The following is a 24,288-nucleotide window of genomic DNA, read 5'->3' as shown; positions in this document are numbered from 1 at the left end:
CCAGGTCATTACTATTTGCTGCGTAAACAAGCTCTTCTTCACATTCCCCTTTGTATCTCTTGCTCAAAACTTTAAATCTGTGTCCCCTAGTCCCTGTATGATCAGCTAATTGGAATGACTTCTCTTTAAGGAGAAAGAAAAAAGGAAGAGAGGATAGGAGAAAGAGGGAGAGACTGGTTAACAGTGAGGGTGCCTCTGGTCTCTTGCCATCTACCCTTAGGAAGGGGAGTGAGTAGGAGTGGGAGGATTTTTTTTTACATAAAATTTACAGCACCAATTGATATTTAGTTCAACAGCTCTATGCCAGTCTTTATACTCTTCACAAACCTCTTCTCACTTTACTTCATCTCACCCTATCAACATATCCTTCTATTCCTTTCTCTCTAACTTGCCCTTAAATTCGTCGATGCTAATCCGATGCAGTAGTGAATTCCACATTCTCACCACTCTCTGAGTAAAGAATTTCCTCCTGAATTCCTAATGGATCTTCCATTCAGATCCAGAATTGGCAAGGTGAAGTCAAAGTGATTATTTCCTTGGTGACCAAGACGAACCCTATCAGCCCCACCTATACAGCCCTGTGGGTAAAGACTGCTAAAATGGAATATGTGAAATGGCTGTCAATCTCAAGTGCAACTTGAAGGTCAAGTAAGGAATGGATTGTTATAGTCAAGTGTATGTTATTCATGGTAAAGGGCTGCGCTATAGTTAATGACTTATTCATGACTCGTGGTGCATTGCGCTCACATATGTATTTCATTTTAAAGGGTGCACTGTGAGAATGTATGAGTTATTCATGATGTGAGCACAGTGGCTATATGTGTTATTCATGAAAAGGGCTGACTGTGGTTATATATGTGTTATTCATGCTAAGGAACTCCAGCAGAATTCTGATACATATGAAAAAGGAGGCCCATCAGTGCTCCATTAGATGGTCCCTCCCTTATGCATTGCCCTCCTCACCCTGTATGAAGTGGCAGAGGACACATTGGAAGCTAGGGTGTGAGGGCAAGTGCATGCTTGGGGTGGGGCTGGAGCTGCTAAGGGCCATACTTTTCCCCTAAATCCCACCCCAAAACTTGACGCCAAGAAACATTAAGATTAATTAGGGTGGACGACTGATAGTTGGATCAAAGTGATAGGTTTTAAGGAGTGCCTTAAAGGAGGTAAGAGAGGTAGCAAGCTGGACAGGTTTAGGGAGGGAATTCCAGAGCTTACAGCCTGGACAGCTGACGGTACAGCCACCAATGATGCAGTGATTAAAATCAGGGATGCTCAAAAGGTCAGAATTGGAGCAGCACAGATTTCTTAAGAGTTGTGGGGCAGGAGGGGATTACAGCGATAGGGAGAGGTGACGCCATGGAGGGATTTGGAAATGGGGATGAGAATTTTAAAATGAAGACTTTGCTTAACCGGGAGCCATTGTAGGTCCGCAAGCACAGGGATGATGGATGAATGGAACTTGGTGTGAGTTAGGACACAAGGACACTAGAGTTTTAGATGACTGCAAGTATGCAGAGACAAGTTTACGATAGCATTGTGGTTATGTTGTGCAGTGGTGGTAGTCTGCTCAAGGGCTGGTCCTCTGCTCTTTTTCTCCACCCAAGAAAGATGAGCATGACTAGAGTGTATGAGGTGGTTTCCAGTGGTTATGTTAATAGACTAATAATCCAGAGGCCTGGCCTAATATTCCAGAGACTTGAGTTCAGGCTAGGCTTGTATCCGCTGGACTTTAGAAGAGTAAGAGGCGACTTGATTGAAACATATAAGATCCTGAAGGATCTTGACAGGGTGGATGGGGAAAGGATGTTTCCTCTTGTGAGAGAATCTAGGACTAAGAGTCACTGTTTAAAAATAAGGAGCTGCCCATTTAAGACAGAGATGAGGAAAATCTTCTTCTCAGAGCGTCTTTATAACTCTCTCCCTCAAAAGGCGGTGGAAGCAGAGCCTTTGAATATTTTTAAGGCAGACATAAAAAGATTCTTGATAAGCAAGGGGGTGAAAGGTTATTGGGGGTAGATGGGAATGTGGAGTTGAGGTTACAATCGGATCAGCCATGATCTTGTTGAATGGCAGAGCAGGCTCGAGGGGCCGAGTGGCCTACTCCTGCTCCTAATTCATATGCTCGCATGTCCCACAACGGCAGCTGCGGAAATTTAAATTTTAATAATTAAATAAATCTAGAACTTTTTTTAAAAAGCTAGTCTCCATAATGGTGACCATGAAACTACTGGATTGTCATAAAAACTCATCTGGTTCACTAATGTCTTTTAGGGAAAGCAATCTGCCTTCCCTCAACTGATGAATCAGTACTCCTCAATGCTGAACAGCACATTGAGGAGGCACTGAAGGTAGCAAGAGCACAGAATGTATTCTGGGTCGGGGCTTCAATGTACATCACCAAGAGTGGCTCAGTAACACCACTACTGACCAAGTCCTGGAGGACATATCTGCCAGACTGAGCCTGCAGCAGGTGGTGAGAGAACCAACAAGAAGGAAAAACCTACTTGAGCTAGTCCTCACCAATCTACCTGTCGCAGATGCATCTGCCCATGACAGTACTGGTAGGAGTGACAACTGCACAGTCCTGTTGAAGACAAAGTCCCATCTCACACTGAGGACACCCTCCATCGTGTTGTGTGGCACTACCACATTGCTAAATGGGATAGATTCAGAACAGATGTAACAGCTTAAAACTGGGCACCCATGAGGCACTGTGTAAAGCCTGGCTACCCAACCCGAACCTGACCAAACCCAACTACACATGTCAGGCTCGGGTCGAGTCGGGCATTTAAAAAAATTAAAAGACTTGGGCCCAGGTCGGGTTTGGGTTGGCTGTTGTCGGGTTGGGCCCGGGTCTAATTTTAATTTTATACCCGAGCTAGGCTTTACCTCAGACCAACACCATGGGCCCAGATGCAGATACTGGCCAGGCCCCATTCCCCAGGCCACGGCCCTCGCCAGGCCCGCCTTTCAGCATCCTTTCCGGCGGCTCCGGCTGAGCAGCAGCAGCTTCTTCCCCGTCTCTGGATGGAAAAGGTGCTGCAGGTACTAACAGTGTCTCACACCCGGGGGCTCAGTACTGGGGAGCGGGACCATAGGCTGTGTCAGGGCTGCTCCCGATCTCAATGTGGCTCAGAGCCAGGAGGGAGGGAGGGTCAGTAATGGGAAGCAGGACCATGGGCTGTGTCAGGGCTGCTCCTGGTCTCAACGTGTCTCAGAGCTGAGGGGGAGGGTGGGATGTCAGTAATGGGGAGTGTGACCATGAGCTAAAGCCTGGCTACCCCACCCCAACCTGACCACAGCTGACATGTGTCGGGTTCAGGTCGGGTCTGTATTCTGCGTCCAGCATTCGGGTTCAGATTGGGCTGGGCATTTAAAAAAATTAAAGGACTCGGGCCCAGGTCGGGTTTTAATTTTACACCCGAGCCAGGCTTTAGTGCTGTGGTCCATCAACAGCAGCAGAATTGTATTCAAACATAACCTATAACCTCATGGCTCGGTATATTCCTTACTCTACCATAATCATTAATTCAAGGGACCAACCCTGGTTCAGTGAAGAGTGTAGGCGAGCATGCCAGCAGCAGCACCAGGTATACCTAAAAGCTGCCAACTTGGGGAAGCTACAACACAAGACTACAAGCATGCTAAACAGCCAAAGCAGCATATTATAGACAAAGCTAAGCGATCTTGTAATCAACGAATTAGATCAAAGCTCTGCAAGCCTGCCATATCTAGTCGTAAATGGTGGGGGAAAATTAAACAACTAATGGGAGGAGGAGACTTCACAAACATCACCATCCTCAATGATGGCTGAACTGTTTGCAACCATCCTTAGCCAGATGTGTCGAGTGGATGATCCATCTCAGCCTCCTGCTGAGGTCTCCAGCATCACAGATGCCAGTCTTCAGCCAATTCGATACGTGACATCAAGAAAAGGCTGAGCACACTGGATACAGCAAAGGCAATGGGCCCCGTCAACATCTCGGCTTTATTGCTGAAGACTCATGCTTCAGAACTAACCACACGCCTAGCCAACACTACAACACTGGCATCTACCCGGCATTGTGGAAAATTGCCCCAGGTATATACTGTCCACAAAAAGCAGGACAAAAAGCATGAGTCTACTCTTAATTATCAGCAAAGTGAAAGAAGGTGTTGTCGACAGTGTTAATTGTGTATCAATTGTTTAATTATATGCAGCCGGAGGGTGTTAACTGGCGTCTTAGTTGAGCACTTATAAGGAGACTCTTACTGAGACTGGGGAAGGTGTTGAGTGAGCAGCTACAGATTTGTAATGCTTTAACTCTGCACAATTAAATGTGAAACTGAGTAAAGATAGGTTGCAGCATTACCCGTTCACAACAAGCTTTCTGGAATTTAACATGGTAGCAGAGGATGGTTGCCTAAAGCTGTAGGTTGGAAACTAGGATTTTTTTTTTTTTTTTGTTTTACATAGAAAACTAAAATTTCATGAGCTATTGTGGAAAATATGCCAGAAAGTAAGTGTAAATTGTCAGGGTATGATTACCCTCTGGTGTTTTCAGAGTCTGAACTGTATGACCAGTGGAAGAATGAAGTTGATATGTGGACACTGGTTACATTTCTACCAAAAAGGAAACAAGGTATGGTCTTGGTGTTGTCACTCGCTACCAAAAGTAAAATAAGTAAAGTGTTTTGTGAAGTGGATGTTCATCAGTTGGATACTGATAAAGGGTTAGATCTTCTGTTTGAATTCTTGAATGAAATTTACAAGAAGGATGGCCTACTGAATGTGTATGAAGTATGGTTTGAGTTTGAAAAACATGGTTCCTCGATGGAGGAATATATCATTGACTTTAACAGATTACATTGAAGATTGAGCAAATTCAATTTGGAGATCCCTAGTTCAGTGCTAGCATTTAAATTGTTGACTGTGCTAGGGTGTCGCATATGGACAGGCTCCTGGTTCTAACTGAAGTTTGGTTCTTGGAAAAAGACTCCCTGTTAGATCAGATGTCTGCTGCTTTAAAGAAATTCTGGAGGAAACAGTAATTTCCTGTAGCCCTGGTAGAACAAACAGGGCATCCTACAGTGACACAAAGAATGGAGGACTTAATGTTTACTGGATTTTGAAATGGTCCAGATATTGGAAGCTGGCATATGAATGATGGAAGAGTTAAAGACAGGAGAAATAAGGATGAAAACACCTTTAGCAGATCTGACTAATACAGCAGAAGACAGAATTGGAACAGCAATCATAGGCAAATGAATCCCAGGAATGCCCAAGGTACAGTTAATAGGTGCTTCAGTTATGACTCAAAGTATCATCATGTATTGAACTGTCCAAAGTGGAGAGAGTCTTTGAAATAACACACAGCACAGAGAATTGAGGCAGAAGAGGAAGCTATTGATAAATTTGAATGAGTCCTACTAATGACAAGGCATTATAATCCTGTGATGAATGTATTCGTTGCGGATTCATTCAACTGTGCTGTATAAGATGGTGCCTGCACATCGACAGTATGTGGAACTGATTGGTTACAATGTTATCTGGATTCACTCATTTGTGAGCATCAACACAAGGTTCAGGAGTATAAAAGTACTACCAGCTTTAGGTTTGATGATAACAACACATTGAAGTCACTGGAGAGAGTAGTAATTCCATGTAAAATAGCTGGAGTAAGACACTTTATCAGTACTGATGTAGTCTCCAGTGAGATTTTTACTGTTAGGTGAACCTTCAATGAAAAAGGCACAAATGAAACTTGATATGGAGCATGATAAGGCAATTGTTTGGAAAATCAGTGAATATGTAGTTTACCCAGTCAGCTCATATTTGTATCCCCTTAATAAAACCTGATGTTTCTAGTCCGTGTTAGAGAAGCATTAATGGGTATCAGGTGATAAGAATCAGAGATAAAAAGCAAATTGTCTTAAAGTTACACAGACACCCTTGTCAAAGATTTAAAAACCCTGTGAAAGGATGCAGGTGTGATTGATGAAGAGTATACGAGGATAATAGATTAGTGAAAATTGTGAAATCATTTTTTTTTAAAATCAGAACACTGTCACATAAGCCTTCCATTGGCATGTGACTTTAGCAAGGTAGATGCCATAGATTTCAAGGTATGGGGCAAAGACAAGAATATTTTCATTCTATATTTTATGGCTCTAGCAACAAGTTTTAATCTTTCTACAAAAATAGCAAGGACAAAAGGGTGTTTATAGACAAAATTATGGAGAAATCAATAGGGCCTGGACTTGTGGCACCAGCTAAGTTTCTGACTGATAATGGAGGGGAATTTGCCAATGACGAGTTCAGAGACATGTGTGAAAACATAAACTATGATTATGAATAGTGTGGCTGAAAGTCCTTTCAGCAATGGGCTCTGTGAAAGGAATCACGCACTGACTAATGAAATGCTGCATAAAATCTTGGTTGAGCAACCAAACTGCAGCTGACAATCGCTCTGGCATAGGCGCTTCACACAAAGAATTTGCTTCAGATGGTTGTGAGTTATAGTCCCTATCAATTGGTCTATGGGCAGAATCCCAAATTGCCTTCTATACTGTGCGACAGTCCTCCTGCTCTAGAAAGTACTACAAGTTCCTTTTTTTTTTCTGCACATTTGATTGCTTTACATGCAGGGAGTCAGGCTTTCATCAAGGCTGCGGTCTCAGCAAATTCAGATGAGCTCAGGCATCGTATCAGGCCATCTGAGACAGAATTTAATTCAGGAGATTTGGTGCATTATAACAGAGGGCCATAGGGAATGGAAGGGTCCTGGTAAGGTAGTAGGTTGTGATGGTAAGACAGTAATTATCAAGCATGGAAATCAAACTGTTAAGGCTCATTCCTCATGATTAATCAGGGTTGATTACAGAATCTGAGCAGTTGCTAGAGGAAAATGAGGCATCTTGTACCACAAGTGCTCATGGGTTTTGTGATGAAGGTCCTGAGGAACAGAATGAGGTAGATCCAGGTTCTGAAGAAGGGTCACTGACCTGAAACATTAACTCTGTTTCTCTCTCCACAGATGCTGCCAGACCTGCTGAGTATTTCCAGCATTTCTTGTTTTTATTTCAGATTTCCAGCATCTGCAGTATTTTTGATTTTATATTATTGAGGTAGATCCAGGGTTGGATAGTAATGTGACGGATCATGATGCTCAAGAAAGAGCTATCACATCCAAAGGACAATTGACCTGAGGAGGTACTTGGGCATATATTCAAGGGGTCTGATAAATGGAGGGATGCAATAACTGTGGGATGTGCAGGAAAATCTACTGGCAAATTTAAATATTAGTTGAATGTTCAAGATGTCCAAGAAGCAGAATGGGCAGTTTAGGTTTTAATAGTGGGTCTGGAAGTGACTCTTGCATCAAGAAATGATCCTGTACTAGAGAAAATATTGTGCGAGGGAGGTCTTACAACAATAGTCCAGAAAGACATCGAAGTGCTAGTAGAGGCCATAGTTTTAACGGATTCCACAATGAAATGATGGCTAGAGAGCAGATTCTGATTAGCACTAGAAGCAGAAGTCCTCATGACCATGAAGTTTTATGACTACCAATAAACTTGAGGATAAACTAAGAAGCAAAACATGAGGAATTAGAGTTGTGGAAAGTTTGCTGTTTATTCTGAGGTACCAGATAGGGGACAGCAGCCTTGTCACATCGATGAATTTGTACTGAAAGTTTTACCTGATGGGACTTATAATGCTAAAGTGAGGCTAGTTGCAAGGGGTTTTGAAGAGCTACTGAGTGATACCGATATTAGTAGACTGTCCCACAGCTAGAAAAGTAATCTTGAAAATCGTTGTAGCTTTTTTGGCCATATTCATGGGAGTGTACATCCATTGACATAAAAGCTGCATTTCTGTAGGGTGATACTTTTCAGAGAAGTGTTTCTGAATCCACCTGAAGAGACCGCAGATGCAGAAAGAAAACAATGGAAAATGAACAAAGGTGTCTATGGCTTTAATGATGCTTCCAGGGTGTGGTGTTTCTCAGTGAGATCTGCTTTGTTGAAAATTGGTCGTGTTCAACTAAAAGCAGATCTTATTTTATTGTTATCCTAAAGGGAAACATTCAGGCATCTTCATGATACACATTGATTTATTTTGGGATGGTACTGAGAATTTTGAGAAATGTTAAGAGTGGGGAAGAATTTAAGATTGGGAGTCAGGCTTGTGGGGCCTTTAAATATATTGGCTTAGATATTAAGCAGACTAAGTCTGAATCAACAATCTTGAGTGTTACACTCATCACGATTAATCATGTTAGATCATCGCAGAAAGATGATGATGATATATCTAAAGCAGAGACTGAGCAATTGCAAAGCTTGATTGGTCAACTAAATTGGTTGTGTACTCAGACTAGGCCTGATGCTAGTTTTGATGTAAAAGCAAAATACTGCGGATGCTGGAAATCTGAAACAAAAACAAGAAATGCTGGAATCACTCAGCAGGTCTGGCAGCATCTGTGGAAAGAGAAGCAGAGTTAACGTTTCGGGTCAGTGACCCTTCTTCGGAACTGACAAATATTAGAAAAGTCACAGATTATAAACAAGTGAGGTGGGGGTTGGGCAAGAGATAACAAAGGAGAAGGTGCAGATTGGACCAGGCCACATAGCTGACCAAAAGGTCATGGAGCAAAGACAAACAATATGTTAATGGTGTGTTGAAAGACAAAGCATTAGTACAGATTAGGTGTGAATATATTGAATATTGAACAGCAGCAAGTGCCAACCTGAAGAAAAACAACCTGAAAAAAACAGTGGATAAGCAAACTGAACAAACTAAGAAGAAATGAAATAAATGCAAAAAAAGATTGTAAAAAATGTAAAAAGGAATGTTAAAAAAAAAAGGAAGAAAAAATGACTGAAAAAGAAAGTAAAGTGGGGGGCTGTCATGCTCTGAAATTATTGAACTCAATGTTCAGTCCGGCAGGCTGTAGTGTGCCTAATCGGTAGATGAGATGCTGTTCCTCGAGCTTGCGTTGATGTTCACTGGAACACTGCAGCAATCCCAGGACAGAGATGTGAGCATGAGAGCAGGGGGGAGTGTTGAAATGGCAAGCAACCGGAAGCTCAGGGTCCTGCTTGTCAGAGGCTGGGAATTCTGCAGCAAGTAACACTCCTGCTAATTTCCTAAATACTGCCCACTTGCCTGGATGAAAGCACTCCAACAACACTTAAGAAGCTCAACATCATCCAGGACAAAATTAGTTTTGATGTGATGGAGTGAAGTATGATTATGAAACACTCGAAAGGTGAGTGTCTTTTAAGGGCAAATAAAACAGTAAATTTAAACCTGGAGAAATGTGTACTGAAGTTCCCACTCTTCAGTCTTCCAAAGAACAGGAAGCTAGTCATTTTTAGTGATGCTTTACATGGTAATTTGCTGATCAGTATTTGAGGGCAGATGGTTGAAAATGGGAAATGTTGTCCTTTAGCTTGGGCTGAGAAAATAAGATGGGTCATTAAAAGCACTTTAGCTGTAGAAACACTGGGTCTTGTGGAGGCGGTGGATACGGGATGCTATTTGTCAAATATTGGTGAAATTCAGAACCAGGGACATACTGAATACGCATTGAATGTTATGTGGATAATCATTATTTGTGGGACAACGTACACTCTACAAAAAGTGAGTGAGAAAAGACTACATATTGATCTTGCCGGATTGAAACAAATGCTGGAGAGAAAGGGAATCTCCTCCAATATTAAATGGGTACATGCATGTCATCAGCTATCTGATTACACTCATTTCTTTTTGCGAAACAAAAATTGTTAGGGGTGCTAGAGGAGGGGTGTCTCTCAATGTAAAACTTTATACCCAATATGGAATTTATATCTTGTTTTGAAATGTTCTTTGAGCATGTGAATACTTTGTACATAATATGGAATTTATTTTGACACATTGAGCATATTAATCTAAGTTTTCTTATAAAAGAAAGAAGGGATTCTGTTAATTGTATGCAGTTGGAGGGTGTTAACTGCGATCTGTCTTGAGCACTTATTAGACAGTTACTGAAACTTGAAGGTTTTGAGAGAACAGCTATATATTTGTAATCCTTTTACTCTGTAAAATGTGAAGCTAAGAGGTTCCAGCATTATCCTTCCACAACAAGATTTTTGGAATTTCATTTTTGTTTGTAGGATGTGGGCATTGCTGGCTAGACCAGCATTTATTGCCCATCCATAACTTAACAGAGTGCTATCAAGCAGCACTTACTCACCAATAACCTGCTCACCAAAGCAGTTTGGGCTCTGCTAGCACTGCTTGGTTCCAGACCTCACTACAGCTTTGGACAAAACGGCTTAATTCCAGAGGTGAGGTGAGAGTGACAACCCTTGACATCAAGGCAGCATTTGATGAAGTGTAGCATCAAGGAGCCCTAGCAAAATTGAAGTCAATGGGGATCAGGAGTAAACTCTCCAGTGGCACCAAACACAAGGGACGATGGTTGTGGTTGTTGGCCTCCAATCATCTCAGACCCAGGAAATCACTGCAGGAGTTCCTCAGGGTCCTAGACCCAAACACCTTCAGCTGCTTCATCATTGACATTCCCTCCAACACAAGGTCAAAAATGGAGATGTTCATAGATGATTGCACACTTTTTTGTTCCATTCACAACTCCTCCGATAGTGAAGCAGGCTATGCCTGCATGCAGCAAAGCAACATTCAGACTTGGACTGATAAGTGGCAAGTGACATTCAGTCCACAAGTACCAGGCAATGACCAACTCCAACAAAAGAGAATCTAACCATTTCCCTTTGACATTCAACATCATTACCATTGCTGAATTCCCCCACCAACATCCTGGGGGTTACAATTGACCAGAAACTGAACTGGACCAGCCAAATAAATACTGTGGCTACAAGAGCAGGTCAGAGGCTGGGAATTCTGCAGCAAGTAACACTCCTGCTAATTTCCTAAATACTGCCCACTTGCCTGGATGAAAGCACTCCAACAACACTTAAGAAGCTCAACATCATCCAGGACAAAGCAGCTCACTTGGCAGCCCATCCACCACCTTAAACATTCACTCCATCCACCACTGGCACACAGTGGCAGCAGTGTGTACCATCTACAAGATGCACTGCAGAAATTCACCAAGGCTCCTTCAACAGCATCTTCCAAACCCATTGCTTCTGTCAACTAGAAGAACAAGGGCAACAGTGGCATAGGAACACCACCACCTGCAAGTTCCCCTCAAAGTCACACACACCATCCAGACTTGGAATTATATATCGCTGTTCCTTCACTATTGCTGGGTAAAAATCCTGGAACCCTCTCCTAACAGCACTATTGGGGTACCTGCATCACATGGACTACAAGTGGTTCAAGAAAGCAGCTCACCATCATCTTAAATGCAATTAGGGATGGGCAATAAATGCTGGCCTTGCCAGTGAAGTCCACATCCCAGGAATGAACAAAAACTGGATAGAATGTGGTAGGCTGAGGAGTGTTGGAATAGTCAAGTCTGGGGTAACAAAGGCATTAATCAGTACTTCAGCAGTAGATGAGTTGAGGCAGGAGCAGAATCTCAATGTTGTGGAAGCGCAAATAAATATGCTGTCTTAGTGGTGGTGTGGATATCTGGTTAGAAGTTGATCTCCAGGTCAAGTATGAAACCAAGGTTGCGAATAATCTGGTTCAGCCTCAGTTGCCAGGGAATGGAGCTGTTAGCTGGGGAACACAGTTTGAGGTAGATCACAAACAATGGCTTTGGACATCCCAATATTTAGTTGGAGAAAATTTCCACTCATCCAGTACTTGATGTCAGACAAGAATTCTGGCAACTAAAACAGTGGAGAGGTCAAGAGAAGTTAATATTAAACAATACCCATTTTTGCCTCCCGTTTGGGTTCTGCCAGGGCCATTCAGCTTCAGACCTCATCCCAGCCCTAGTCCTAACATGGACAAAAAAGTTGAATTCAAGAAGTGAGGTGAGTGATTGCCCTTGACGTCAAGGCAGCATTTGACTAAGTGTAGCATCAAAGAGCTCTAGCAAAACTGAAGTCAATGGGAATCGGCAAACACTCCACTGGCTGGAGTCCTACCTAGCACAAAGGAAGATGGTTGTGGTTGTTGGAGGCCAATCATCTCTGTTCCAGGACAACGCTGCTGGACTTCTTCAGGGAAGTGTCCTAGGCCCAACCATCCTCAGCTGCTTCATCAATGACCTTCCCTTCAGCATAAGAGGGGATGTTCACTGATTGCAGTGTTTCATTCCATTCGTAACTCCTCGGGTAATGAAGCAGTCTGTGCCTGCATGCAGCAAGAATTGGACAATATTCAAGCTTGGGCTGATTAGTGACAAGTAACATTCGCACCACAAGTGCTCGGCAATGATCATCTCCAATAAGAAGGAATCTAACCATCTCATCCTGATCAACAGCATTACCATCGCTGAATTCCCCCACCAACATCCTGGGGTTACCATTGACCAGAAACTGAACTGGACCAGCCATATAAATACTGTGGCCACAAGGATAGGACAGACTGGGAATTTTGCAACAATAACTTACCACCTGATTTGTCTGTCCATCTACAAGGCTCAAATCAGGAGTGTGATGGAATACTCTCCACTTGCCTGGATGAGTGCAGCTCCAACAACCCTCAAGAAGCTCAACACCATCCAGGACAAAGCAGCCCACCTGATCAGCACCCTATCCAACCCCTCAACATTCACTCCCTCAAACACCTGCACTCAGTGGCAGCGTGTACTATCTACAAGAAGCAATGTAGCAACTTGCCAAGCCACATTCAACAGCTCTTTCCAAACCCATGACCTCTACCACCTAGATACGCAAAGGCAGCAGATGCTTGGGAACATCACCACCTGCAAGATCCCCACCCCAAGCCACACCATCCAGCCTTGAAACTATATCACTGCTCCTTCACCATCACTGAGTAAAAATCTTGGAATTTCCTTCCTAACATTGTGACTGCAGCAGTTCAAAAAGGTAGCTCACCACCACTTTCTCAAGGGCAATTGGGGATGGGCAACAAATGTACCCTTGCAAGCAACCTTCGCATCCCATGAATGAATAAAAAAAAATAGCCCAAGTATGGAAATGAGATCTCTAATTGCACAATGTTCATCATTGAAGCTTACATGGTATGAAAATGCTACACTATGAAGTTTTGCATCATGGGAACAATCTTGCAGAAAATGGAAGTCAAATTTTTGCATTTAGGTAGTGATTTCAGAGGAGGACCCCACACCTGATAGGCATAGACAGTGACTCATCTGCATTTAAGCACAGATGGAAGCCATTTAGTTAATATTTGCCCCACCCAAGAGCTGTCACAATCATAAATTAAAACTACTACTTCAATTTTTCCCATAGTCCTGCTTCAAATATTTTATCCAATTTTCCTGTAAAAGATGCAATGATATTTGCTTCAACCATTGTCTAATAGCAAAGCATTCCATGCTCCAACAACCTTTTTTGTGTTAAGGAATTTCTCCAAACCTCCTCATTCTGACAATTTTGAATTAACAATTCTTTTCACCAACTCTCATATGAATTAGGAGTCAGCCACTCAGCCCCTCGAGCCTGTCCACCATGCAATAAGTTCATGGCTGAACTGATTACTCCACATTTCCACCTACCTGATAACCTTTCACCTCCTTGCTTATCAAGAATCTATCTACCTCTGCCTTAAAAATATTCAAAGACTCTCTTCCACTGCCTTTTGAGGAAGAGAATTCCAAAGACTCACAACCCTCTGAATTTCTCCATCTGTCTTAAGTGAGTGACCCCCTAGTTCTAGATTCTCCCACAAGGGGAAACATCCTTTCCACATCCACCCTGTCAAGGCCCCTCAGGATCTTGTTTCAATCAAATCTCCTCTTACTCTTCTAAATTCCAGCAGATATAAGCCCAGTCTGTCCAATCTTTCCTCATAAGACAGCCTACCCATTCCAGGTATTGATCTAGTAAACCTTCTCTGTACTACCTGATTTTTCATCTTATTTACATCCTTTAAGAGTACACAGTACTCCCGATGTGGCCTCACCAATGCCCTCTAGCTGAAGCATAACCTTCCCACTTTGCATTCAATCCACCTCATGATAAATGATAACATTCTATTAACTTTCCTAATTATATGCTGTACCTGCATACTAACTTTTTGAAATTCATGCACTAGGACACCCAGATCCTTCTGCATCTCCGAGCTCTGCAATCTCTCCCCATTTAGATAATACGCTGCTTTTTTATTCTTCCTGCCAAAATGGACAATTTCACACTTCCCCACATTATACTCCATTTGCCAGGTCTGCCTACTCACTTAATTTATCTATATCCCTTTGCAGCCCCCTTATGTCCTCTTCACAAGTTAGTTTCCTACATATCTTGGTGTAATCAGCAAATTTAGCAACCATACCTTCAGAAACTGTCCCTTTATCTAATTCAATTCTATAAATTGTAAAAAGTTGAGGCCTCACCAGATTCCTGTGGCACACCACTTGTTACATCTTGCCAACCAGAAAATGACCCATTTATGCCTAATGTTTCCTGTTAGCTAAGCAATCTTCTATCCATGCCAGTGTTATACCCTACACCATGATCTTTTTATTTTCTGCAATAACCTTTGTGGCACCTTCTCAAATGCCTTCTGCAAATCTAAAGTACAGTACCTCCACCAGTTCCCCTTTATCCACAGCACATACACTACTTCAATAAATTGGTGAAACATGATTTCCCTATCTCAAAACTGTTTCCTCTGCCTGATTACCTTGAATTTTTTTAAATGCCCTGCTGTAACATCTCTAGCTTCTAACATTTTCCCTAAGACAGATGCTAAGCTAATTGGGCTGTAGTTTCCTGCTTTCTAACGCCCTCCCTTTTTTGAATAAAGGAGTTGCATTCACTATTTTCCAATCTAACAGAACCTTACCTGAATCTAGGGAATTTTAGAAAATTTGAAACTAATTCATCTATCTCTCTAGCCACTTCTTTTAACACCCTAGGATGAAGTCCATCAGGACCCAGGGACTTGTCAGCCTGCAGCTCCAACCACAGGAAACTCTTTCCCTATTTTAGCAAAACTATTTTTTTCAAAACTTCTATTGAAGCTCCTCTCTTTTCTGCTCCAATGTAATTAGTCTGTCTCAAGTCTCCTCGTGACTACAATTTCCCACCCCTGGTATCATGATGGTGAATCTAAGCAGTATGTTCTCTATGCCTTATGTATTTTTACAATTGTGAGCAAAACTATTGTCATGAGTTTTTAACCTGAGGTCTGTCTTTAAAAACTGGGAGAAGGATGTTTTGAGTCTTGAGTGCTGACGTTTAGTGTTTGAAGAGTACAGGCTATAAACTAGTATCCAAGCAATAGAAATATTTACAGCAGTCTTGTGATTTGGACTGCCAGAGGCTTGCCATTCCATTTTTAGCAGTAAAAGAAAAGACCAGGGGACTGAGCAGCTGAAAGTTACTGCTGGAAACTAGCCAGGAATACAGCCCTGAAAACTCCCTTTAAAAATTAAAATAAAACCATGGAACCATAGAAAAATAATGGCACAGAAGGAGGCCTGTATCAAAGAGGAAGAGGCCCAGAGAAAGGAGTTACTACACTCTGGAAAAACAGTGCTTTGGAGAAAGGAAGCTTGTGTTTCGTGTATGGCAAGTTGCTGTTGCCTCCATTCAAGAATTCCTGTCTGAAGAGTTCTGAAGTTGTGCTCTATGGAGAAGGCTCCTTTTGCTGAGAGTAAGTCCTGTTGACTTTTTTTGTTTTGGAAGTTCCTGAACTTTCAAGGAGTCTTCTACTTTTTAGACCGACTTTAAATTTTAAATAGACCTGTTACAACCTGTTGCTGAAAGATCTGACACCTGCAGCAGATGAACTACCTTTAACGTTTACCCATCATAGACTATTCATTCATTTTCACCTGGAGAGACATCAAGTGGCATTTGCCTATTCAACTCTCGACACCTCACGGTTCCAGGAAAATACTGAAGTTACAACCCAGTTATTTATTCCTAAAACTCTCTTGTAAAGTTAATATCTCTGGTTTTTCCCCAATTAACAATTGATTGTGTGCATGAGGGTTACATATAGATACATACACATAGATTCTTCTCATTGTTTAAAACTTGGTTTATTAATAACTAATTTTTCTTTGTTTAAAGAAACCTGGTTTGGTATGCTTTATTCTGGGGATAAATAGTGATTTTAATTTGGCTAATTTTCTGGTAGGTGAGAAATTTTACTAATGTGCTGTGACCTGTGGAGTAGTGGGACTGAATTAATAATGCATTACTTCCATCTCAGTCATTACACTGTGCAGAGCACTGTCAGTTAACTAATGTTTGTAGAAATCTATAGTTCTTGTCTGTCCACATTTTCTGATTGGGTTGATTTTTTTTTTGTGGGTGGAGTCTGGCATGCCTACCAAGGTTATTGGGCTCCAGCTCTCCCTGCTCCCTAGCCTTGGCTACTGGGCTCTGGCCCAAGCTGTTCTCTAGCCTCGGCTACTGGGCTGCAGCCTGCCACTGATGGCTCTTGACAATGATGGTGGCAGACGGGGACAGCAATGGCATGGTGGAGGGGAGATCAGCATGGGGTGGGGGAGGATAGCATTGGGGGAGAAATGGCATAGGGTAGGGATGGAGGAGGGCCTGGAAGGGAGTGGCATGGGAGTGGGGGGATGACCTGAGGGGAGTGGAATGGAGCACAGTGATGGAATGGGGGATCTGGATGGCATAGGAAGAAGGGTTGGGTGGGGGCTGGGTTGTGGATATGAGTGATGAAATGAATGGGATGGGGATGGCATATGATGGGACTTGAAGTAATGTTGCAGTAAAACTGAGTGCTGCATTGTCAGAAGTTTGAATTGGATATGACTCTGCAAACATTCTTCCTCTTCCTCGTGTTTTTATATCACTTTGCTGTGCACAAATTGGCTGCCATGTTTCCTATACTGACTACACTTTAAAAGTAATTAATTGGTTGTCAAGTACTTTGAGATGTCTGGTTGTGTAAAGAGCTTTTTTTTTAAAAAAAGAGAATTATCATTCAATTCACCCCCATCAGAATCCTGGGGTCATAACTGACCAGAAACTAAACTAGACCAGCCATATAAATATTGTGGCTTCTAGAACAGGTCAGAGGTTTGGTATTTTGCAGTGAGTAAGTCACCTCCTACCTCACCACAGCCTTTTTGCCACCTAGTAGGCATATGAAGGACTACTCTCCACTTGCCTGGATGGGTTCAGCTTCAACACTTGGAACTTGACTTATGCTGGAATAAGCAATTCACTTGATCAGAAACCCATCCTCCACCTTAAACAGGTGGGGAGAAATGTCTTCACCCAGAGAGTGGTGAGCCTATGGAATTCACTACCACAAAAAGCAGTTGAGGCCAAAACATTGTATGTTTTTTCAAGAAGGTGTTAGATATAGCTCTCGAGTCTAAAGGGATCAAAGGGTATGGGGCAAAAGCAGGAACAGGCTACTGAGTTGGATGATCAGCTATGATCCTAATGAATGGCACAGCAAGGGCCAAATGGCCTACTGTTGCTCCTATTTTCTATATTTCTATGTTAACATCAATTCCCTCCACCACCTGCATCTCCCCAATCCATGACCTCCAGTAGTTGAAGGCCAGGGTAGCGGGTATATGGGAATACCATCAGCTCTAAGTTCCACACCAATTCACACACCATCCCAACTTGGACATACATCACGATTCTTTTGTTGTCAATGGGTCAAAATACTGAAACTCTATGGAACTCTTTACCTAGAAGTGCTGTGGGAGTAGTTTTACCACACTGACTTTTCACACTGAAGAGTGTCTGCAGAGTCTCCAACAGGTTTGCAACAAATTTGGCCTAACCAACAGCCTCAAGAAAACTAACATCATGGGACAGGATGTCAGAAATGCTCCATCCATCAATATTGACGACCACGCTCTGGAAGTGGTTCAAGAGTTCACCTACCTAGGCTCAACTATCACCAGTAACCTGTCTCTAGATGCAGAAATCAACAAGCGCATGGGAAAGGCTTCCACTGCTATGTCCAGACTGGCCAAGAGTGTGGGAAAATGGTGCACTGACACGGAACACAAAAGTCTGAGTGTATCAAGCCTGTGTCCTTAGTACCTTGCTCTATGGCAGCGAGGCCTGGACAACATATGTCAGCCAAGAGCAACGTCTCAATTCATTCCATCTTTGCTGCCTCCGGAGAATACTTGGCATCAGGTGGCAGGACCGTATCTCCAACACAGAAGTCCTCGAGGCGGCCAACACCCCCAGCTTATACAGAGTCAGCGGCGCTTGAGATGGCTTGGCCATGTGAGCCGCATGGAAGATGACAGGATCCCCAAGGACACATTGTACAGCAAGGTTGCCACTAGTATCAGACTCACCGGCCGTCCATGTCTCTGCTTTAAAGACGTCTGCAAACGCGACATGAAGTCCTGTGACATTAATCACAAGTCATGGGAGTCTGTTGCCAGCATTCGCCAGAGCTGGCGGGCAGCCATAAAGGCGGGGCTAAAGTGTAGCGAGTCGAAGAGACTTAGCAGTTGGCAGTAAAAAAGACAGAAGTGCAGAGGGAGAGCCAACTGTGTAACAGCCCCAACAAACATTTTTCTGCAGCACCTGTGGAAGAGCCCGTCACTCTAGAATTGGCCTTTATAGCCACTCCAGGCGCTGCTCCACAAACCACTGACCACCTCCAGGCGCTTACCCATTGTCTCTCGAGATAAGGAGGCCAAAGAAGACAGCAGTTCAAGAAGGTGGCTTACCATCACCTTCTAAATGGCAGCTAGGAATGAATTATAAATGCTGGCCTTGCTGGTAATGTTCATAACGAGAATGAATTTAAAGAAACTCCCAGGGCACACCATTTGTAATTCACAGCCAGCTTAGCAACACCCATTTACCCTGGTAGGATAATATTTGACTTCAGTACCATCACCTAGTTTACTAACAGATCCCCTGGAAGCAAGAAACCAAATACTAACAATCAATCTGACTTTAAAAAAAAAACACCATCTAAAATAGCCGTGTTAATAAAGGTATTTAATCTATAAAATTGAGGACTCACTTTCTGCACATCATCAACGGTCAAAATCTCATTAGTTAAACAGTGCAGAGAAACCTCACGTGGCGTCATCTTGTCAATCAAAGCTGGGGATAGGATGTTGATGAGTTGCACTTCTAGATCGTTCTGAGCCTCGACTGCTGGGGATATTTGGTTATCTGCACTGAGATCGATATATTTAGCGGCATGAGGACAGCCCCCTTCCCTCAGGGCGGTGACAAACTCTCCAAACCAGTTTCTTGGCCGGGGATTCTTCCCTATTTTGGTCAGGAGCAGGTGGACGGCAGCTCGATTGCCATCTCGCACCTGCTTGGCACGGATCTCTTGTATATCGGCCTCTTCCATAAACTTGATATAGTCCAGCACTGGCTCCACTTGGATAATCGCGACCAAGCGATTGCGGAAACACTCGATCAGTACCAGGCGCTGCTGCTCCCGCTCTTGCTCCCAATCGCTGCAGCTCATGTTGACCGCGACGCGAACCGGCAGAGCTGTCTGGCCGGGCACCACTTATGCAGATTCACAGCTTTGAACAGTTTCGTTGCACAGCACAGCAGCTGCAGCACTGAACTCTGCTTCCCCCTACTCTCTGCTTTAAAGCCACCAGTTTCGGTTTCGATTCCATGTTATAACGCAGTGTAACACCGGTGACGTGGGCAATGCGGACTTTCAGCAGCATGAAAGAGACAGCATTATACAGTGGAACGCTTGGTAAACAATGCAGCAGTAAAGTCCCTACTTCTGTTTCTGTTCATCTGATCAATTAAACAAATCAGATTCCCTCTTACATATGGGAAATTTATTTTTCAATTATTGTTTTGTAATAAAGACGAAACATTCCAGTTTTGGGTCCAGATACGTTACTGATTGTTTTGCCATTGCCTTATCCCTGTGTACACGATCTAGTTAAATGTACACATAGGAAGAAAAACATAGAATGAAACTTCAATCTTATTGTATAGGTATGTTTTTATTCCTCTACTCTTAAGAACAATGTAATCTTATTTATTACTCACTGTTTACATTCAAGCTATTGCTTTTCTTTGCCCTTACCTTTACTGTCTTTTCTATTTGTTTTCCCCTTTTTTCTCTTTTGCCTTTCATTTCATGTTATAGTCATAGAGATACAGCACTGAAACAGGCCCTTCGGCCCACCGAGTTCTGGCATATATCTTCAATTCTCTACCTTTACAGCTCATATGGGACATACAGGCTGGCACACGGGTTGGGCTGAATAGCTTGTTTCTATGCTGCAGACTTTTTTGAATTCATTCGGAGGATGTGGGCATCGCTGGCTAGGCCAGTATTTATTGCCCATCCCTAATTGCCCTTGCGAAGGAGGTGAGCTGCCTCCTTGAACTGCTGCAGTCTTTGGGGTGTCTGTACACCAACAGTGCTGTTCGGAAGAGAGTTCCAGGATTTTGACCCAGCGACAGTGAAGGAATGGCGACATAGTTCCAAGTCAGGATGGGGTGTGGCTTGAAGGGGAAATTACAGGTGGTGGTGTTCCCATGCCACTGCTACCTTTGTCCTTCCAGGTGGTACAGGTCACAGGTTTGGAAGGTGCTGTCAAAGGAGTCTTGGTGTGTTGCTGCAGTGCATCTTGTAGATGGTACACACTGCTGCCACTATGCATCGGCGGTGGAGGGAGTGAATGTTGAAGGTGGTGGATGGCATGCCAGTCAAGGGGGCTGCTTTGTCCTGGATGGTGTCGAGCTTCTTGAGTGTAGTTGGAGCTGCACACATCTAGGCAAGTGGTGGGTATTCCATCCTGACTTGTGCTTTGTAGATGATGGACAGGCATTTGGGAGACGAGAGGTAAGTTACTCGCTGCAGAATTCCCAGCCTCTGACCTGCTCATGTAGCCACAGCAATTATGTGGTTGGTCCAGTTCAGTTTCTGGTCAATGGTAACTACCAGGATGTTGATGGTGGGGGATTCAGTGATGGTAATGCCATTGAAAGTCAAGGGGAAATGGCTGGATTCTCTCTTGTTTGAGATGGTCATTGCCTGGAACTTGTGTGGTGAGAATGTTACTTGCCACTTATCAGCCCAAGCCTGGATGTTGACCAGGTCTTGTACATATGGACATGGACTGCTTCAGTATCTGAGGAGTTGCGAATGGTGCTGAACATTATACAATCAGCGAACATCTCCACTTATGACCTTATGGCGGGAAGGTCATTGAAGCAGCTGAAGATGGTTGGCCTAGGAAACTAACCAGAGGAACTCCTGCAGTGATGTCCTGGGACTGAGATGATTGATCGCCAACAACCACAACTATCTTCCTTTGTGCTAGGTATGCCTCTGACCAATGCTGAGTTTTCCCTGATTTCCCAATGACTGCAGTTTTTCTAGGGCTCCTTGATGCCATACTCAGTCAAATGCTGCCTTGATATCAAGGGCAGTCACTCTTACCTCACCTCCTGGAGTTCAGCACTTTTGACCATGTTTGGACCAAGGCTGTACTGAGGTCAGGAGCTGAGTGGCCCTAGCAGAACCCAAACTGAGTGTCACTGAGCAGATTATTGCTGAGCAAGTTCCGCTTGGTAGCACTCTTAACGACTCCTTCCATCACTTTGTTGATGGTCCGGAGTAGACTGATAGGGCAGTAATTGGCCGAGTTGGATTTGTCCTGCTTTTTGTGCACATGATATACCTGGGCAATTTTCCACATTGCTGGGTAGATGTCAGTGTTGTAGCTGCACTGGAACAGCTTGGCTAGGGCGTGGCTAGTTCTGGAGCACAGGTCTTCAGTAATATCGCCGGAATGTTGTCAGGGCCCATGGCCTTTCAGTGCCTTCAGTCATTTCTGACTTGATTGCCTGTTGTTCCCCGAGTCCTGATTGTTTTCTCTTGGAGTTAATTTCACACATCAGCCTCTCTCCCTTCACTCCATGTCCCCGATACTCAATGCTGTATCCCTTTTAAAGGTTCTGATTCTTTTTATTCGTTTGTGGGATGTGGGCATCACTGGCTAGGCCAGCATTTATTGCACATTCCTAATTGCCCTTAAGAAGTTGGTGGCGAACTGCCTCCTTACTGGAGCTCATGTTGACCACAAACTGGCAGAGCTGTCTGGCCGGGGTCTCGACTTATTCAAAGCTTTTGCAATCCCTGGTCCCCTTACTTCAGAAGGGAAAGTTAAATCTGGGGAAATATAAACCAGTGAGTCTAACCTCTGCGGTGGTAAAGATAATGGAAAGCATTTCCAGCAAATAATGCGAATAACACCGCTTCATAAAATAAAGTACCTGTGTGGCAAATCCAATTTGGCCATCTTCAAAAACTAGTATAATGGATCAAGAAGGCTTGGTCGAGGTCACCTATTTAGATTTCAAAAAGGCTTTCATGCTGCATGAAGGATTGTGTGAAAATTAGGTCACATGATGTGGAGAATGCAATGGGATTCAGTGGTTGTTTATTATACAAATTGGTCAGAGCTGCCCACCAAGCTGGCTACCACCAACCTTGGTGTGAACTTCCCTGGCAGCATCTCTGCTGAACTCCCGTGAATGGACCCATTCCAACATATCACAGTACATCCAATTTATTTTCTGGGATATGTTAACAAATAACAAAGTCTCCATCTGATCTGCTTTGCCAGACATAACATGGTTAGATGCTTCTACTGGGCCTATTTCCTTATGTACTGAATTTTAATCTGCATTCCCAAAAGTTGGTTATTATAGTTTTAACCTCTGAGCTGTATTTAGCATAACAGCAATGTCTTCATATAAATTACTCCAAATGCCTCATAGGTTAAAGAGTCAAAATTCGGAAAATGTCTTACTTTCAGCTATGATGAGGTAAGAAACCTGGTTGTGGTGAAATTGAAAAGTGAAATATAAGTATGATTCTCACTACTATTTAGTCTATCTGACAACAGAAAATATACTAAACTAGATTTATACAAAACCAAAGTGGAACAGCCTTTTAAAATGGAACAACTGAAGTGCCCAGTTGTGCTTTCAGTTCTTTTTGCATACTTCATTGGATCAAAATATTCTCTGTATATCTCTCCGGTATTGAGTTTTCTGTGAAATATGTAACCTAATTACTAACAGAGCTCTTTAGACTGCACATCCTTCAGAAAATTAGTGAAGTCTCAGGAACTAAGAGGATTTGAATTTTATCTGCCTTAGTTACTGTAAAGGAATGAAATTCTTTGCAGCAAATTGGTTGACTTTTAGCAATGTCAAATTTCCATGTGCAATAAGGGAGGAGGAGTGGGGGGAATCCATGGCATTAGAACATAAACCCTATTATTTTCACACATCATAGCCAGTCTATTTTAAAATGTGAAATCAATTACAAATTACACAACTATCTGAGATTGCAACAGAATAATGTTCTTGAAATCGGTAAGCTTTGTGGACCAGGGAAAGCACTCCTGTGCTCTTGGTCCACTAAAATTGCTGCAAAGCCACTTATGTCTTCTATCTACTTGGTCTCTGCTCCCTTCAGCTGCAGGATTTCTGGCCAGTGTTAAATTTAAAGTGGAGTTATAATGTGAAGCACACAACTTCATTAAAAGAGAGCCTCCAGAGAGCAAGTTAGTTGCCTTCCTCCCAAAACTGCAGTAGGCACTTATGAGATGGGTTGGAGTTGTGATTTCCATTTTTTAGTTTTAACCACCCTCATTGCCAGTCCTAGGGATTAAAATTACCCTCATTGTGTTTCCAAACTATTGTATTCAACAAGGGGTCCATAACTGAACATTCCAAATTACTACCTTATCTAATTGCACAGGAGGAACAAAGCCAACTAATCCTCTTCTAAATAAGGAAAGATCAGTCAGGCAGGGGAAAATACTGTAGATAGAGGTGTATCCTGCTTTCCATTCTCCCCCAGTTCCATGATCCAGACCAACATATGTCCGTCCTTCCTTCTTAGCCAGGACCAAATTAAGACATTTCTTTGGCTGGCAGAGGATTGCAGTCCTGATTATGGCTTTAGTTAACTTTAGAAAGTTAAGAGACAAATAGAAATTAGTTTTTTATCCAAGCTGTATTGTATAATCAGACATGATTACAGTTAATTTCAACCTGCTTTGAGTTTATCTCTTTCAGTTGATAAATATTTTCATTTACATTGTAAATGTTTATCATTTTGAAGGCAGCTAATTAAAAATACTTGAAAACATGATTACACTTTCTGGATTAATGACTAAAGTGAATAGCAATCTCAAAAGTAGTATTTGTACAATCAGGACTATACTACATTTTTACAATATAGAA

General features: G+C 42.8%; 1 protein-coding gene across 2 annotated transcripts in view; it reads right to left on the bottom strand.

Annotated features, from left to right (window-relative positions):
- Positions 1-19,650, bottom strand: part of ifih1 (interferon induced with helicase C domain 1) — a 149,002-nt gene extending 129,352 nt beyond the window's left edge. For both annotated transcript variants that reach the window (XM_068035237.1, XM_068035238.1), the window contains exon 1: positions 19,052-19,650. In XM_068035237.1, coding sequence (XP_067891338.1) covers positions 19,052-19,513 — 462 coding nt within the window. In that variant the 5' untranslated portion in view covers positions 19,514-19,650. The remainder of the gene's footprint in view (positions 1-19,051) is intronic.
- Positions 19,651-24,288: the final 4,638 nt, after the last annotated feature.

The sequence above is a fragment of the Heterodontus francisci genome, chromosome 7, assembly GCF_036365525.1.
Source record: "Heterodontus francisci isolate sHetFra1 chromosome 7, sHetFra1.hap1, whole genome shotgun sequence".
Taxonomy (NCBI): Eukaryota; Metazoa; Chordata; class Chondrichthyes; order Heterodontiformes; family Heterodontidae; genus Heterodontus; species Heterodontus francisci.
This window is presented reverse-complemented; position numbering and strand designations above follow the sequence as displayed.